The sequence below is a fragment of the Saimiri boliviensis genome, chromosome 1 (genome assembly GCF_048565385.1).
Source record: "Saimiri boliviensis isolate mSaiBol1 chromosome 1, mSaiBol1.pri, whole genome shotgun sequence".
Classification (NCBI taxonomy): domain Eukaryota; kingdom Metazoa; phylum Chordata; class Mammalia; order Primates; family Cebidae; genus Saimiri; species Saimiri boliviensis.
In genome coordinates this window covers 140,665,678-140,683,632 of record NC_133449.1, presented here as the reverse complement: position 1 = coordinate 140,683,632, position 17,955 = coordinate 140,665,678, and the positions used below count along the sequence as shown (strand labels likewise).

The following is a 17,955-nucleotide window of genomic DNA, read 5'->3' as shown; positions in this document are numbered from 1 at the left end:
TCTCTCTCTCTCTCTCTGTCACCCAGCAGGAGCGTAGCAGTATAATCTTCTCAGCTCACTGTAACCTCTGCCTCCCAGGTTCAAACAATTCTCCAGCCTCAGCCTCCTGAGTAGCTGGGACTACAGGTGCATGCCACCAGACCCGGCTGATTTTTTTGTATTTTAGTAGAAACAGGGTTTCACCATATTGGCCAGGATGGTCTCCATCTCTTGACCTTGTGATCCACCCGCCTGGGCCTCCCACAGTGCTGGGATTACAGATGAGAGCCACCATGCCTGGCCAATTCTGAATTTTTTTCTAAGAATGTGTTCCTTTCAGGTGAAAGAATATTTAGTAACAATCTCAGGCATCTCAGGACCCAATCTCTGGTTGAAAACAGAGACACAAAAGTGATCCCAGAGGCCGGGTGCGGTGGCTCAAGCCTGTAATCCCAGCACTTTGGGAGGCCGAGGCGGGTGGATCACGAGGTCAAGAGATCAAGACCATCCTGGTCAACATAGTGAAACCCCGTCTCTACTAAAAATACAAAAAAAAATTAGCTGGGCATGGTGGCACGTGCCTGTAATCCCAGCTACTCAGGAGGCTGAGGCAGGAGAATTGCCTGAACCCAGGAGGCGGAGGTTGCGGTGAGCCGAGATCACGCCATTGCACTCCAGCCTGGGTAACAAGAGCGAAACTCCGTCTCAAAAAAAAAAAAAAAAAAAAAAAGTGATCCCAGATTTCCTGGCATCTCCCATCAAACTTACCAAGGCAACAATGAAACAGCATTCCCCAAACAGGTTGGTGACAGGGCAGCATCTGTGCTAGGCCTACCTTTCAGCACAGGGCTGTGAGTGAGTATCTGAGTAAGGGTATGACTGAAAAACCTCTTCGGAGAATCTGTGGAAATTATACTGCCAAGCGTGTGTCCGCTGAACACGTCGAACCTGCCAATGCAGCAGAGAGACGGCTGAGAAAAGGGAGGGGCCCTGCACACCACTCACAAGTCCCAGCACAAAGTGTGCCTCAGGCCCATCCCTTCTTTAAGCAAGGAAGGGGCTTTCTGGGCCAGGCTACTGAGACGGGCAAAAACAGAAGCTTAAGCACTGCCGTCTTATAGAGAAGCCACCTGGGCCCTGGGCAGAAGTGTCATTCTCAGAACTGTTATTGTACTGCAATTCTCAGAAGTGCTAAGGGTGAAAATTTCCACTGCTATCCCCCTCCCCTTGCAACTAACCGCGAACTTTAGCTTCTGTACAGACAGCTTGCCTTGCACACCCCTGGGCCCCTTAAACAAGGATGTAGTTTTGCAGCTTCGATGCCTTGCTCCCCCTGAGGTCGGGGCCACGGGTTGAAAAGACATGAGTCCACCATGGTCACCAGCAATAAAGACCCTGCAACTGGCATACTTTTGTCTTGGTGTTAATTTTTTTACTCACTCCAGTGCTACATTTTGGAGACCCCAGCAAGATTTTCCTTTCTCCGTCCATCACCAGACAAAAGCCATCTCAGAGCCTCGGCTGGGTGGTTGCCCCCGCCCCGGGAATCCCTAGGGGAGGCGCCCCCTGAGACGTTCCAGGGCCCCAGGGTTCAGGCCCCATTGTGACTGTGTAACCGTGCTGCTGATGTTCACCTAAAATTCTTCAGAGTCCTGGAACCTCCGGAAGTAAGTCTGGTCTGCAATCTGGGGACTAGTCCATTGGTATCTGTAGCCCAAGTCAGGGGACCAAACGCAGTCACTGCAATTCTAACCCCAGCAAGCCTACCCGAGACGTTGCCCGAGGCTCTGGCATCTGGTAACTGGTATAGTGAGTATCAGAATTCGGTTGTTTTCCATAACCTCTGTGTAAGTGTAAGAATAAATGTGTATATATGTAGTCCCACGGCCAGTAGGCTACAGATCTTGTGAGGGCCTTCACCTGCGGTTCCACGGGAGCGTCACAAGGCGTAACGGTGATTCACCTCAAAACCAAAAATTCTGAGGTAACTAGGCCCGGGGTTTATACGTGTACACCTTAGCCCTAAGACACTCTAAAACATCCCTCTGGGGACGTGGCTGGGCAAATATCAGACTGGTCTCCCATCTGGGGGCCACCCATCCTTTGTCTGTCCATCTTATATGGGGTTCTGTCTGTACTATAAATTCACCAGTTTTGTTAAACTTTTGTTGGCTGTTATACAATGGTTCAGGCCTGCTTCCCTTAAGGTAGAAAACATTCTACAGTGGCTGACAGACCCCTGGCTACAGGGAACCTTTACTGAGTTCATGTCCCTGGAAATAACTCTGTTCTCTTTCCTTTTCCTATTCCTTTTCTATCATTAAGGCTTCACTGTTTCTTTCCTCATTCTTCCTCTTTTTCATGTCTAAGAAAAAATTCTGCCCTCGGCAACTTGGGTGTAATTTGTCTCTGTCTTAAAAAAATCAAACCTTAAGGCCAGGTGCAGTGGCTGAAGCCTGTAATCCCAGTACTTTGGGAGGCCGAGGCGGGTGGATCACGAGGTCAAGAGATCAAGACCATCCTGGTCAACATGGTGAAACCCCCGTCTCTACTAAAAATACAAAAAATTAGCTGGGCATGGTGGCGCGTGCCTGTAATCCCAGCTACTCAGGAGGCTGAGGCAGGAGAATTGCCTGAACCCAGGAGGCGGAGGTTGTGGTGAGCCGAGATCGCGCCATTGCACTCCAGCCTGGGTAACAAGAGTGAAACTCCGTCTCAAAATTAAAATAAAATAAAATAAAACCTTAAATAAGAAGCTACAGCCCTCTTCACCCACTTAGGGTGAAAAAGGAGTAATTGTCTCTTCTGTCAAAAGAGGGAAGAGAGGAGAGAGGACAAGAAAATAGAGGAGGGAAAGAGGTGAAAGGACAAGAAAGGAAGGCAGCGGAGAGAAAAGGAGAGAGCAAGAAAAGAGAGAAATAGGGAGAGAAAAATTTAATGCTTTTTAGGGTCTCTGTGTCAGGGCGACCAAAAACCACAGGGACAAGAAACTCGCAGCCAGCCTGGCAGCTGTGAGCTCAGGGCGGCTGCGAGCTCAGTTTTAAACTGACACCAAAAGTGTTTTTTTCCTTTCTCTGCCAACCGCCAGCCCCGCCCGGCTTTCAGGCAGGCCACACCACCTCAGGGTGCAGTATTTGCATCCAGAATATAACTCAAGGAAACTTTCTGCCTGCCTTTACTACAAGTGGCCTGTTAGCCTAGTAGTTAAGGTATAGGGCCTGCAACTGCAAGGTTGCTGATTCAAATTCTCAATAAAGCCAGTCTTAAATTTAAAAAAAAAAAAACTTCTTAAAAAAATTCAGAAGCTGGCCGGGCGCGTTGGCTCAAGCCTGTAATCCCAGCACTTTGGGAGGCCGAGGCGGGTGGATCACGAGGTCAAGAGATCGAGACCATCCTGGTCAACATGGTGAAACCCCGTCTCTACTAAAAATACTAAAAATGAGCTAAGCATGGTGGCGCGTGCCTGTAATCCCAGCTACTCAGGAGGCTGAGGCAGGAGAATTGCCTGAACCCAAGAGGCGGAGGCTGCGGTGAGCCGAGGTCGCGCCATTGCACTCCAGCCTGGGTAACAAGAGCGAAACTCCGCCTCAAAAAAAAAAAAAAAAAAAAAAATTCAGAAGCTAAAAACTATATAACTTTATGTTCAGTGTAATTCATCTTGGTTAAAATTGGCTCTCTCTACAGCTTTTCAATCTAAATGAACTTAAACAAAAAAACACAGTTAAAACAGGTTCCTGAACCCCCAAAAAAACCAAATGGGGTCATCTAGTTCCTGGCCCTGCAGCCCCCTCCAATGTATAATGGCCAATTTCAAAATGGGATTTTCAGAACAATATGGGAAAAAGTTAAAACTAAAAAAACTCTACACATTCTGTAAACTAAACTGTGTAAACTGAAGTGGCCGTCGTTTGAAGTGGGGTAGCCAAACACGGGAACCTACAATCCAAAATTCACTCAAGCAGTATAAAACGTTCTAACGGGTCCCCCTGGGCACCCTAACCAATAACCATCCATTAATCAGTGGCTAAATCTGGTCCAATGCCCCCACCATGGTTAATCAAATACTTACAAAAGGCCATAAAGAACCAAAAGTTGCCCCACCGTACCCCAGGCTTTTCTAGGACAGAACCTCAACAACCTACCCCAAACAGCACCAGTGGCCAGCCCTTATCCCCACTGCATACCCGCAGCAGGGCCCCACACCCACCCAGGGTTCTTCCCCTCCAAAAGGTACCCCCAAAGAAAAACAGTAGCCAAGTTCATCCACATTCCCTTTTCCTCAAGTAACTTGTACCATTAAAAAGCTCAGTACCATGGCCAGGCACGGTGGCTCAAGCCTGTAATCGCAGCACTTTGGGAGGCTGAGGCGGGTGGATCACAAGGACAAGAGATTGAGACCATGCTGGTCAACACGGTGAAACCCCGTCTCTACTAAAAATACAAAAAAATTAGCTGGGCATGGTGGCGCGTGCCTGTAATCCCAGCTACTCAGGAGGCTGAGGCAGGAGAATTGCCTGAACCCAGGAGGCGGAGGTTGCGGTGAGCCGAGATCGCGCCATTGCACTCCAGCCTGGGTAACAAGAGCGAAACTCCGTCTCAAAAAAAAAAAAAAAAAAGCTCAGTACCGTCCATTCTCTAAAAAGCCGTCGGGTCAAACTAACCAACCAGACTTTTTTCTTTTTTTTTTTTTTTGAGACGGAGTTTCGCTCTTGTTACCCAGGCTGGAGTGCAATGGCGCGATCTCTACTCACCGCAACCTCCGCTTCCTGGGTTCAGGCAATTCTCCTGTCTCAGCCTCCTGAGTAGCTGGGATTACAGGCACGCGCCACCATGCCCAGCTAATTTTTTTGTATTTTTAGTAGAGACGGGGTTTCACCGTGTTGACCAGGATGGTCTCGATCTCTGGACCTCGTGATCCACCCGCCTTGGCCTCCCAAAGTGCTGCGATTACAGGCTTGAGTCACCGCGCCCAGCCACCAAGTCTTAATTAAAAAAAATAATAATTTAATTCATATTCAAACAATAGGGGGAAATAAAATAGGGACAAAAACAAAAGCCTAAGCACTGCCATCTTATAAAAAAGCCACCTGGGGGCCGGACGCAGTGGCTCACGCCTGTAATCCCAGCACTTTGGGAGGCCAAGGAGGGTGGATCACGACGTCAAGAGATCGAGACCATCTTGGCCAACATGGTGAAACCCCGTCTCTACTAAAAATGCAAAAAATCAGCCGGACGTGGTGGCACATGCCTGTAATCCCAGCTACTTGGGAGGCTGAGACAGGAGAATTGCTTAAACCCAGAAGGCGGAGGTTGCGGTGAGCCGAGAATGTGCCATTGCACTCCAGCCTGGGCAACAAAAGTGAAACTCCGTTTCAAAAAAAAAAAAAAAAAAAGAAAAGAAAAGACAAGAAAAAAAAAAAAAAGCCAGGCGCAGTGGCTCACACCTGTAATCCCAGCACTTTGGGGGGCCGAGGCGGGCAGATCACAAGGTCAAGAGATCGAGACCATCCTGACCAACATGGTGAAACCCTGTCTCCACTAAAAAAAATACAAAAATTAGCTGGGCATGGTGGTGCGTGCCTGTAGTCCCAGCTACTCGGGAGGCTGAGGCAAGAGAATTTCTTGAACCCAGGAGGTGGAGGTTGCGGTGAGCCGAGATTGCACAGCTGCACTCCAGCCTGGCACCTGGCGACAGAGTGAGACTCTGTCTCAAAAAACAAAAAACAAAAAGAAAAAAAAAAAAAAAGCAAAGATTAGTGAAAATACAGATATATTGGCCGGGTGCGGTGGCTCAAGCCTGTAATCCCAGCACTTTGGGAGGCCGAGGCGGGTGGACCACGAGGTCCAGAGATGGAGACCATCCTGGTCAACATGGTGAAACCCCGTCTCTACTAAAAATACAAAACATTAGCTGCACATGGTGGCGCACGCCTGTAATCCCAGCTACTCGGGAGGCTGAGGCAGGAGAACTGCCTGAACCCAGGAGGCGGATGCTGCGGTGAGCTGAGATCGCACCATTGCACTCCAGCCCGAGTAACAAGAGGGAAACTCCATCTCAAAAAAAAAAAAAAAAAAAAAGGAAAAGAAAAAAAGCCAGGGCTGGGCGCAGTGGCTCAAGCCTGTAATCCCAGCACTTTGGGAGGCTGAGGCGGGCGGATCACAAGGTCAAGAGATAGAGACTAACTTGGTCAACATGGTGAAACCCCGTCTCTACTAAAAATACTAAAAATTAGCTGGGCATGGTGGTGTGTGCCTGTAATCCCAGCTACTCGGGAGGCTGAGGCAGGAGAATTGCCAGAACCCAGGAGGCGGAGGTTGCGGTGAGCCGAGATCGTGCCATTGCACTCCAGCCTGGGTAACAAAAACGAAACTCCGTCCCAAAAAAAAAAAAAAGAAAGAAAGAAAGAAAAAAAGCCACCTGGGCCCTGGACAAAAATGTCGTTCTCCAAACTATTATTGCACTACAATTCTCAAAAGTGTTAAGAGTAAAAATTTCCACTACTACCCCCCCTCCTTGCAACTAACCACTAACTTTAGCTTCTATACAAACAGCTTGCCTCGCATACCCCTGGGCCCCCCTAAACAAAAATGTAATTTTACAACTTAAATGCCTTGCTCCCCCTAAGCTCGGGGCCACAGGTTAAAAAAACATAAATCCTCTGTGGCCGCCAACAATAAAAACCCTACAATTCACATCCTATTGTCTTAGTGTTAATTTTTCTACTCACTCTGGTACTACACTAATATAACCACAGACTTGAAACTGAATCCAAGGAGGAGGCATTTCAACCAGAAAGGAGACAAAGCAACGGCAAAACCCACAAAGCAGGGCAGCGGAGGACACAGGAGAAAGAAACAGGATGGGAAGGGCAGCGCGCACCACATCCAGGAGTGGAGCAGCGGGAGACCACCGAAAGGGACCTCAGTGGAACTCTCTAAGAAATGGAACCCCCTCCACCAAAGGCTCGTGCCAAGCCTCACATGCAGAGCCCAGCACACAGGGCCTCAGGCACTGCAGTCACGACAGGGACTGAGGCCAGCACCATCCATGAGGATGAGGAAGGAATGGAAGGGACTATGGTTTCCTGAGCCATTTGAAGGAGAGAACAGGATGTTCTGGAGTTGAATGGGGTCATAGAGCCAGGTGTCAAGAGCACTTGAGGTGTGCTAGCATCTCACAGCCCAGTAGACCTACAGACCACCAGACCAAACCCAGTTCCTCTTGTGAGGCTGACAACCTGCAGCCAGCAAGGGGCACTTGATGCCGATTACCCAGGTAAGAAAATCAAGGGTCCTACGCGTTCAGTGAGCTGCCCCAAGGTCACACACCTGATGATACAACATCAGCTATGTGCAGACTCAAGACACTCACACTACAGGGTGGGGACATCATGCAGATGCACTTTCCAGCCCCGCTGTCCTTCCTCACAGGGCAGGGCTTTGGGACACCACAGCCCTCAGGGTGTAAGGGAAGCTGGCCACCCAGACTGTTAGAGGATGTCCGATTTTAAAGTATCGACGGGCTGGGTGCGGTGGCTCACACCTATAATCCCAGCATTTTGGGAGGCCAAGGTGGGTGTACTTGAGGTCAGGAGTTTGAGACCAGACTGACCAATATGGTAAAACCCCGTTCCTACTAAAAATACAAAATACAAAATTACAGACTTTTATCAGGTGTGGTGGCGCAAGCCTATAATCCCAGCTACTTAGAAAGGGGAAGCAGGAGGCCGGGCACGGTGGCTCAAGCCTGTAATCCCAGCACTTTGGGAGGCCGAGGCGGGTGGATCACGACGTCAAGAGATCGAGACCATCCTGGTCAACATGGTGAAACCCCGTCTCTACTAAAAATACAAAAAATTAGCTGGGCATGGTGGTGCGTGCCTGTAATCCCAGCTACTCAGGAGGCTGAAGCTGGAGAATTGCCTGAACCCAGGAGGCAGAGGTTGCGGTGAGCCGAGATCGCGCCATTGCACTCCAGCCTGGGTAACAGGAGTGAAACTCCGTCTCAAAAAAAAAAAAAAAAAAAGAAAAAAGAAAGGGGAAGCAGGAGCACTGATTGAACCTGGGAGGCAGAGGCTACAGTGAGCTACGATCATGCCACTGCAAACCAGCCTGGACAACAAGAGCGAAACTCCGCCTCAAAATTAAATAAATAAAGTATGACCAACTATTTACAAAATGTAAAAAGCAGGTCAGTGGTTGTTCTCTGACTCTCAGGCCACCAGTGTAAGCAATCATGCACTTGCCACAGCCAAGACTAAACTGTATCCCCACAAGGTTCCTCTGATGAAGCCCCATCTTTCAGTGTCAAGTAATTTGAGGTAGGGTGTTGATAAGGCCTAGGCAATGAGGTCCTGAAAGTCGGGCCCTCGTGAGATGACTGCCCTGGTAAGACAGAGGGTTTGCTCTCCCGCTCTCTACCTCGTAAGGACACAGAAAAAGGAGGCCTCCTGAAAGCCAGGAAGAGGGTCCTCACCAGAACCCAACCTTGGTGGCACCCTGACCTCCAACTTCTAGCCTCCACGGCTGTGAGAACACATCTGCACCCACACACAGTCTCTGGCACTTTGTTACAGCAGCCCAAGCTAACCGATGCACACGTAAACATCCATAAAATCATGCAGTGCTTTATTCACTGTTTCAACAAAAGTACCGAAGTGTACAACCTATTTAATTAAGCGATCAGTCACCGTGAGCGATGGGAAATGAACAAAACAATCAAAGAATGAAAAGGCTGACAAGGCCTGGAAACGGTGGGGAATTCTACCGGTGTTTTTTTTTTTTTTTTTTTTTTTGAGACCCAGTTTCGCTCTTGTTGCCCAGGCTGGAGTGCAATGGCGCGATCTCGGCTCACCGCAACCTCCGCCTCCTGGGTTCAGGCAATTCTCCTGCCTCAGCCTCCTGAGTAGCTGGGACTACAGGTGCGCACCACCATGCCCAGCTAATTTTTTGTATTTTTAGTAGAGATGGGGTTTCACCATGTTGACCAGGATGGTCTCGATCTCTTGACCTCATGATCCACCTGCCTTGGCCTCCGAAAGTGCTGGGATTACAGGCTTGAGCCACCACGCCTGGCTCTACTGGTTTCTTAAGACTTCACTTCAAGGTCCCCTGTCAACATTCAAAGAAAGCAAACCCCAGAGCCCCATTTCCACCAAACCCTAACATTCACCTTCCGCCAAACCCCCACTCCTCAGCTTTCACCTGCCCACCTGTAAGCGTATCTGCGCATCTCTACAGAGCCGTGGAGAGAAAAAGGCAAATAGGGCAAAGCTTTGACTACTGGTGAATCTGAGCAGGACCCGTGGAGGGCAGGCAGAGTTTAAAAGTCCATAGAGGCATGGCTACAGGGTGTTCTAGAAATCTGGGGGTCCCTGAGACAGGGTGAACTCTAAAGCCTGGACAATACCTAGGGAAGGAAGAACAAGGGGAGACTCCAGACAGGGGAGGAGGTCACCGGGGCACACTATGTGGGACAAAGCGTTGGTGCAGGACTTCCAGAGGCAGAACACGCTCCTACATTGGGGCGCCCTTCCAACCTCACCCTCACAGGGAAAAGGCTGACTAGAGCACCCCAGGGCTCTCCCAACGACACCTTCACCTCACACACGTTATCCTAACTGGCAGAGGAAGTGTGCTCAAGAGTAGGATATCTTGGCTTTTTAAGGTCGCAGGAACCTCCCCACTGGCCTCAGGCAGGCCACCCTCAGGAACATACCAGCACCTCAAGGTCTTGTGAGTGGAGGACTCCTCCTGTACTCCAGCAGCTAAAGCATCAAGTGCAACTGATGACAGAGCCAGGAACAGAAAACAGACATCAGCACAGTGACGCTCCACCAGCAACAGTCCCCAAGTGCCTTCAGACTGCAGATCAATGTCCAACTCCCCACAGGGCCCACATCCATCAAGACTTCTCAGTGCCCTCCCTCAGTGCTACTGCAATCTGTAAGCCTTTAAAGTTAATGAAAACACAGAGAAAATAAAACGCTTCCCTCTTAACCACAGATTAACGTGGTATGCCTTCATAGCTCTAAAAATTAAATTAAATCTAAAGCCACTAGGAATTGGAAGCCAGAATAAGAAGTAAAAGGTAAATTAATACCAAATTACAACCAAAACAAGGGCATTCCAGTACCAGGACTCTACACAGCAAAACATACAGAGGAGAAATACTTCACATGGAAAGACAGAAAACTGCCAGAATTGTTAAAAAGCAAACTAAGCCATTTACAAACTGGGCCACAGAGCAATTAACTTACAAATCAGCATTCTCTGCAGTACATCAACCGCGACCTGTCAAAACAGAGTACAAATGACCATCACTTTGTAATGTTCACGTACCTGCATCACACAAGAGAATTAATACTTGTTATTCTAGCCGGGCGCGGCGGCTCAAGCCTGTAATCCCAGCACTTCGGGAGGCCGAGGCGGGATGATCACGAGGTCGAGAGATCGAGACCATCCTGGTAAACATGGTGAAACCCCGTCTCTGCTAAAAATACAAAAAAGTAGCTGGGTATGGTGGCGCTTGCCTGTAGGCCGGGCACGGTGGCTAAAGCCTGTAATCCCAGCACTTTGGGAGGCCGAGGCGGGTGGATCACGAGGTCAAGAGATCAAGACCATCCTGGTCAACATGGTGAAACCCCGTCTCTACTAAAAATACAAAAAATTAGCTGGGCATGGTGGCTCGTGCCTGTAATCCCAGCTACTCAGGAGGCTGAGGCAGGAGAATTGCCTGAACCCAGGAGGCAGAGGTTGTGGTGAGCCAAGATCGCGCCATTGCACTCCAGTCTGGGTAACAAGAGCGAAACTCCGTCTCAAAAAAAAAAAAAAAAAAAGTAGCTGGGCATGGTGGTGCATGCCTGTAATCCCAGCTACTCAGGAGGCTGAGGCAGGAGAATTGCTTGAACCCAGGAGGCGGAGGTTGCGGTGAGCCAAGATTGCGCCATTGCACTCCAGCCTGGGTAACAAGAGCGAAACTCCATCTCAAAAAAAAAAAAAAAATACTTGTTATTCTAAAGTAAAGTAAGGGACCGGGCGTGGTGGCTCATGCCTGTAATTCAAGCACTTTGGAGGCCAAGGCAGGCGGATCACCTGAGGCTGGGAGTTCAAGACCAGCCTGACCAACATGGTGAAACCCTGTCTTAAAAAATAAAATAAAATAGCCGGGCGCGGTGGCTCAAGTCTGTAATCCCAGCACTTTGGGAGGCCGAGGCGGGCGGATCACGAGGTCAAGAGATCGAGACCATCCTGGTCAACATGGTGAAACCCCGTCTCTACTAAAAATACTAAAAATTAGCTGGGCATGGTGGCGTGTGCCTGTAATCCCAGCTACTCAGGAGGCTGAGGCAGGAGAATTGCCTGAACCCGGGAGGCGGAGGTTGCGGTGAGCCGAGATCGCGCCATTGCACTCCAGCCTGGGTAACAAGAGCGAAACTCTGTCTCAAAAATAAAATAAAATAAAATAAAAATAAAGTAAAGTAAGAAACTGACTTAACAAAGAGGTCAACGTTTAAAACTTCCTCGTAGACCTAGAAATTATCCCAATACTGAAGGGAACCAGATAGAGAAAAAAGGCCAAACTTTCTGGAATTACTCAGGACTGCTCCGGACATGGCCTGAGGCTCTGAACCTAGGGCTGGGCAGGACACTGACTTTTGCAGGGACAGCGTTTTGCCGAAGTACTTGGTGAAGACAGTAAAGTAGGGCCTTGACTCTGGGCTGTGGAACTGAAGGCTTTCACCCTCAACACCTCTGGAGATGGTGAGAGGTATCACTGCCCATTTCCCTTCTTCACATCTTCTTGATTTAAAGCATGCTACTACGCAGGGAGCAACTGATGGCAACAGTAAAACAGGCTTTCTCAACGCCCACAGACTGCAGTACAGGCAAAATGTGAGCCACTGGTTCAGGAACAACCAAAAGGGAATGAAAATTTGGGATGTACCCAAAGCAATCTACGGATTCAATGCAATCTCTATCAAAATACCGATCATATTCTTCACAGAAACAGAAAAAAAGATTCTAAAATTCACATGGAAAAAAAATACAGATAACCAAAGCAATCCTGAGTGAAAAGGACAAAGCCGTAGACATCACACTGCTTGATATCAAAATATACTAGAAAGCGACAGAAATGAAAACAGCATAACGTTGATGTAAATACATAGAACGAAACAGAATAGAGAATCCAGAAATAAATCCATTAACTTTATAGTCAGCTCATTGTTTTTTTAAATTTTTTTTTGGCCGGGCACAGTGGCTCATCCCTGTAATCCCAGCACTTTGGGAGGCCGAGGCAGGTGGATCATGAGGTCAGGAGATCGAGACCATCATGGCCAACATGGTGAAACCCTGTCTCTACGAAAAAAAAAAAAAAAAAAAAATTTTTTTTGAGGCGTCTTGCTCTGTCACCCATGCTGGAATGCAACGGTGCAATCTCGGCTCACTGCAACCTCCGCCTCTTGGGTTTAAGTGATTCTTCTGCCTCAGCCTCCTAAGTAGCTGGGACTACAGGTGTGTGCCACTACACCCAGCTAATTTTATATATTTTTAGTACAGACGGTTTCGCCATGTTGGCCAGGTTGGTCTCAAACTCCTGACCTCAGGTAATCCTCCCACCTTGGCTTCCCAAAATGCTGGATTTACAGGCATGAGCCACTATGCCTGGCCACAGCCAGCTCATTTTAGACAAAAATTTCAAAAAGATAAGTGAGGGAAGGAACAGACTGTTCAAAAAATGGAAAATCGTGTTGGGAGGCCGGGCACAGTGGCTCAAGCCTTTAATCCCAGCACTTTGAAGGGTCGAGGCAGGTGGATTGCCTGAGTTCAGGAGTTCTAGACCACCATGACCAATATGGCGAAACATCATCTCTACTAAAAATACAAAAAAATTATCCAGGCATGGTGGCGGGCGCCTGTAGTCCCAGCTATTCGGGAGGCTGAGGGCAGGAGGATCATTTGGTACTGGGAGGTGGAGGTTGCAGTGAGCCGAGATCCAGCCACTGCACTTCAGCCTGGGTAGCAGAGCAAGACTGTCTCCAGGCCGGGCGCGGTGGCTCAAGCTTGTAATCCCAGCACTTTGGGAGGCCGAGGCGGGTGGATCACGAGGTCGAGAGATCGAGACCATCCTGGTCAACATGGTGAAACCCCGTCTCTACTAAAAATACAAAAAAATTAGCTGGGCATGGTGGTGCGTGCCTGTAATCCCAGCTACTCGGGAGGCCGAGGCAGGAGAATTGCCTGAACCCAGGAGGCGGAGGTTGCCGTGAGCCGAGATCGCGCCATTGCACTCCAGCCTGGGCAACAAGAGCGAAACTCCGTCTCAAAAAAAAAAAAAAAAAAAAAAAAAAGACTGTCTCCAAAAAAAAAAAAAAAAAAAAGTGCTGGGAAAACTGGTTATCTATATGCAGAACGAAACAGAACCCGTATCTCTCACTATATACAACAATCAACTCAAAATGGATAAAGATTTACATGTAAGTCCCAAAACTATGAAATGACAAGGGGGAAACACTTCAGGACACTGGTCTGAGCAAAGATTTTAGGGCTAAGACCTCAAAGGCACAGGCAAAAAAAAAGAAAAAAAAAAAAAAAAAAGACAAATGGGACCATACTAAACTAAAAAGCACTGGGTACAGTGGCTCATGCCTGTAATCCCAGCACTTTGGGAGGCTGAGGCTGGCAGATCACGGGTCAGGAGTTCCAGAACATCCTGATCAAAATGGTGAAATACCATCTCTACTAAAAATAAAAAACTCGCTGGGTGTGGTATATACACACAATGGAATACTCTTCACCTTTGATGGAGTCTCTCTCTGTTGCCCAGGCTGCAGCGCAGGGATATGTTCTCGTCACAGTATAACCTCCACCTCCAAAGTTAAAGTGATTCTCCTGCCTCTCTGCCTGTAGCTGGGACTACAGGCATGCGCCACCATACCTGGCTAATTTTTTTGTATTTTTAATAGAGGGGGGTTTCACCATGTTGGTTTGGCTGGTCTTGACCTCCTGATCTCAGGGGATCCACCTGCCTTGGCCTCCGGAAGTGCTGGGATCGCAGGCCTGAGCCACTGAATCCAGCCTCAGCAAATTTTTTTTTAAGTAAAATTCTGTCATTCACAGCAAATGGAATGAAACCCAAAGTCCATTGTACTAGGTGAAATGAGCCAGGCACAGAAGGACAAATATTGCGCGTTATTATCACTCATGTGTGGGAGTTAAACAGAGGATCCTGGCCAGGCGCGGTGGCTCACGCCTGTAATTCCAGCACTTTGGGAGGCCAAGGCAGGCGGATCATGAGGTCAAGAGATTGAGACCATCCTGGCCAACATGGCGAAACACTGTCTCTACTAAAAATACAGAAACATTTAGCCAGGAGTGGTAGTACGTGCCTGCAGTCCCAGCTGCTCAGGAGGCTGAGGCAAGGAGAACTGCTTGAAACCAGAAAACAGAAGTTGCAGTGAGCTGGAATCACGCCACTGCACTCCAGCCTGGTGACAGAACAAGAAAGACTCCATCTACAGAAAAAAGGAAAAAAAAAAGGTGGATCTTATGGAGGTAGAGAGTATAATGAGAGATACCAGAGATGGGACAGGTATATGGGGTGGGGGACAGCAGAGCTGGTGAAGGGGTACAAACACACAGCTAGAGAGAAGTAGTTCTAATGTTCCATAGTAGAGCAATGTGGCTATAGGTAACAATGTATATTACAGGCCAGGCGCAATTGCTCAGGCCTGTAATCCAAGCACTTTGGAGGCCAAGGTGGGCGAATCACCTGAGGTCAGGAGTTCAAGACCAGCCTGACCAACATGGTGAAACCCGTCTTTATTTAAAAAAAAAAAAAAAGAAAAAAAAAGAAACAAACAAACAAAAAACTCCCAATGTATATTACAAAAAAAAAAAAAAAAAAAAAAAACTGGAGTAGGTGAAACGTTGCCAGCACATAGAAATGATAAATACTCGAGGTGATGGATACTCTAAACCCCCTCACTTGATCATTACACGTTCTATGCACATAACAAGTATTACATGTACCCACAGGTACACACAAATACAGTAACATGTTCTAATAAAGAAATACATAAGACACATCTGAACACTGGGGTAAGGACTGCTCTTAAGGATGCAGTCTATTTTCAGGAGGTCAATTCTCCAAACTTCACTTTATTTTTCCTCCTACCTGGGGCATTTTTTCAGGCTCCACAGTTCTTCTCAGATCCAAGTTTTTCTGAAATCCCCTCAAAACAAACATTTGCACAAAATCTGAAAAAATCACAAAACCAAAGCATTTATATATATCATGGTCTCCAAGCAACTGTGAATTGCACAGACCATCCACTTCAGAGGGGCAGGTGTGCATATGGCTTGGGCCAACCAGGACCCCTGTGAGCTGCTCCTAACCTGAGGGGAACCCTGCACAGGCACACAGTCATTCACCAAACCCAACCAATCAGAACTCTTAGATAAGCCAGATTTTTCCTTGTGCAATTCTCTTTGAAAGGGAAATACTTAAAATTAATCAAGTTTATAGTAAGCATTTTTTTCCTTTTTTTTTTTGAGATGGAATCTCACTCTGTTGCCCAGGCTGCAGTGCCAGCTAATTTATTTTTTGTTGTTGTTGTTTTTGTTTGTTTGTTTTTCTTTTTTTTTTTTTTTGAGACGGAGTTTCGCTCTTGTTACCCAGGCTGGAGTGCAATGGTGCGATCTCCGCTCACCGCAACCTCCGCCTCCTGGGTTCAGGCAATTCTTCTGTTTCTCAGCCTCCTGAGTAGCTGGGCTTACAGGCACAAGCCACCATGCCCGGCTGATTTTTCGTATTTTTAGTAGAGACGGGGTTTCACCACGTTGACCAGGATGGTCTCGATCTCTTGACCTCGTGATCCACCCGCCTCGGCCTCCCAAAGTGCTGGGATTACAGGCATGAGCCACCGCGCCCGGCCCGCCAGCTATTTATACACACAAACGCACATACACGCATGCACGCGCACACACACACACACACCCCTTTTTTGGGGGGGAGCGGGGACAGAGTCTCACTCTGTCATCCAGGCTGGAGTACAGTGGAGCATGCAGCTCACTACAACCTCCAACTCCCGGGTTCAAGTGATTCTCCTTCAGCCTCCCGAGCGGCTGGGATTACAGGCACACGCCACCAGGCCCAACTAATTTTTGTATTTTTAGGAGAGATGGGGTTTCACTATGCTGGCCAGGACCGTCTCGATGTCCCGACCTCGTGATACACCTGCCTCGGCCTCCCAAAGTGCTGGGATTACAGGCGTGAGCCACCATGGCTGGTCTTGAATTCCTGATGTTGTGATCCACCCGTCTCAGCCTCACAAAATGCTAGAATTGTTTACAAGCGTGAGCCACCATGCCCAGCTGAAGTTTTTTTCTCTCTAGTAAACGTGGCTTCCAACAGAGGTCTTACGTATCATCTCGCCTGCCAATCTCCAATGTTAGAGGGTCTAGAGGAACCCAGAAGCATCCTAGTCTGAGGAACGTCATGGGGGAGGAAACACATTCATAGCTTTTTAAAAATTAAGATCAAGAGGACCAAAATCAGAACGATTTTCTAAACGTGATTTAACCTATCTGGAACCAGATTATAGGCACTCAGGAATGCTAAGTCGCTGATGCCACCAAGAAATTTTAGGAAAAAGGAGTGTCTTTTGCAAAGGAAAAAACCCAAGAGCTACCTGACAGGTGAGTTTCTCATCTAATTTTTATCTGTAGGTGTCATCTGTAGTGGGACCGGTCTCTCAGTAGGTGTCCCTGAGAACCCAAACATCCTAGAGAGGATTTGAGAATTCAACAAGGAAAACAGTCTCATCGCTAAACACAGCAAGCAAAGAGCCAGAAAGTCAGCCCAAACGCAGTGTGGAGATGGAGTCTCCTGCCGCTGTCCAGGAAAGCCCTGGATGTAAGTCCTGACAAACCCAACTACTAATTAAGATGCACTCGTCCGGCCGGGCTCGGTGGCTCAAGCCTGTAATCCCAGCACTTTGGGAGGCCGAGGCGGGTGGATCACGAGGTCAAGAGATCAAGACCATCCTGGTCAACATGGTGAAACCCCGTCTCTACTAAAAATACAAAAAATTAGCTGGGCATGGTGGCGTGTGCCTGTAATCCCAGCTACTCAGGAGGCTGAGGCAGGAGAATTGCCTCAGCCCAGGAGGCGGAGGTTGCGGTGAGCCGAGATCACGCCATTGCACTCCAGCCTGGGTAACAAGAGCGAAACTCCGTCTCAAAAAAAAAAAAAAAAAAAAAAAAAAAAAAAAAAAAAGATGCACTCGTCCAAGCCATTCTCTGGTCTCTCGGCACCTTCTTAGTTTATGGGGGGACGTTACAGTCCCAAGGTTTTCTCCTAATGTCCGTCCTCAGGAATTACTGCCAAAGCAAGGGTCTCCTGGTTCAGAACAGAAGCAGCTGGGGTCACTTTATGAGAAAGGTGCGTGGAAATACTTAACACAAGGCAATGGGCCAACTTACTATTATTTCCACAACAGTCAAGTTAAATGCGAACCCACAACAGGTTCAGACTGGGAGGTTGTCACACCAGGTTCCAATGGCCACGGGTAGAGAGAGGCTGTTCTGCTTCCCAGAGCTTGTGACAGCAAAAGGCATGTTACCACTGATCAAAATGAGTTTTACCCAAGAACGCACGTCTTTTGATGAACATACCAGAAAGTATGGCTCTGGTGACATCGGCATGCTGGCAGGATGCTTCTATCTGTTCACAGAGGCAGCACAGGTTCCTGAAGAGCCACGCTCCCACACCATGCATGTCGGGATGGCTGGAGACAAACACGGATAGGGATGCCTGGCTCAACTCAATCCCATCATTAGGTGGTTTTTTTTTTTTTTTTTTTTTTTTTTTTTTTGAGACAGATTTTCACTTCACCCAGGCAGGAGTGCAGTGGTGCCATCACAGTTCACAGCAGCTTCGACCTCCCAGGCTCAAGTAATCCTTACTCTTTA

At 48.1% G+C, this 17,955-nt stretch overlaps 1 protein-coding gene across 21 annotated transcripts in view; it reads right to left on the bottom strand.

Moving 5' to 3' along the window:
* The window catches only part of FANCA (FA complementation group A), a 92,929-nt gene that overhangs the window by 55,217 nt on the left and 19,757 nt on the right, over positions 1-17,955 (bottom strand). For 17 of the 21 annotated variants that reach the window (XR_012519060.1, XM_074405338.1, XM_074405360.1 and 14 more), the window contains 5 exons: positions 17,659-17,771; positions 15,158-15,240; positions 10,239-10,272; positions 9,698-9,764; positions 815-927 (listed from right to left, as the gene is read on the bottom strand). Coding sequence is in view for 20 of the 21 variants with exons in the window: in XM_074405338.1 (XP_074261439.1) it covers positions 815-927; positions 9,698-9,764; positions 10,239-10,272; positions 15,158-15,240; positions 17,659-17,771 (410 nt within the window). In the remaining variant the exon portion in view is untranslated. Of the gene's footprint in view, positions 1-747; positions 928-9,697; positions 9,765-10,238; positions 10,273-15,157; positions 15,241-17,658; positions 17,772-17,955 lie in introns of all 21 variants that reach the window. The other 4 variants (XM_074405365.1, XM_074405366.1, XM_074405367.1 and 1 more) reach the window with 2 other exon arrangements.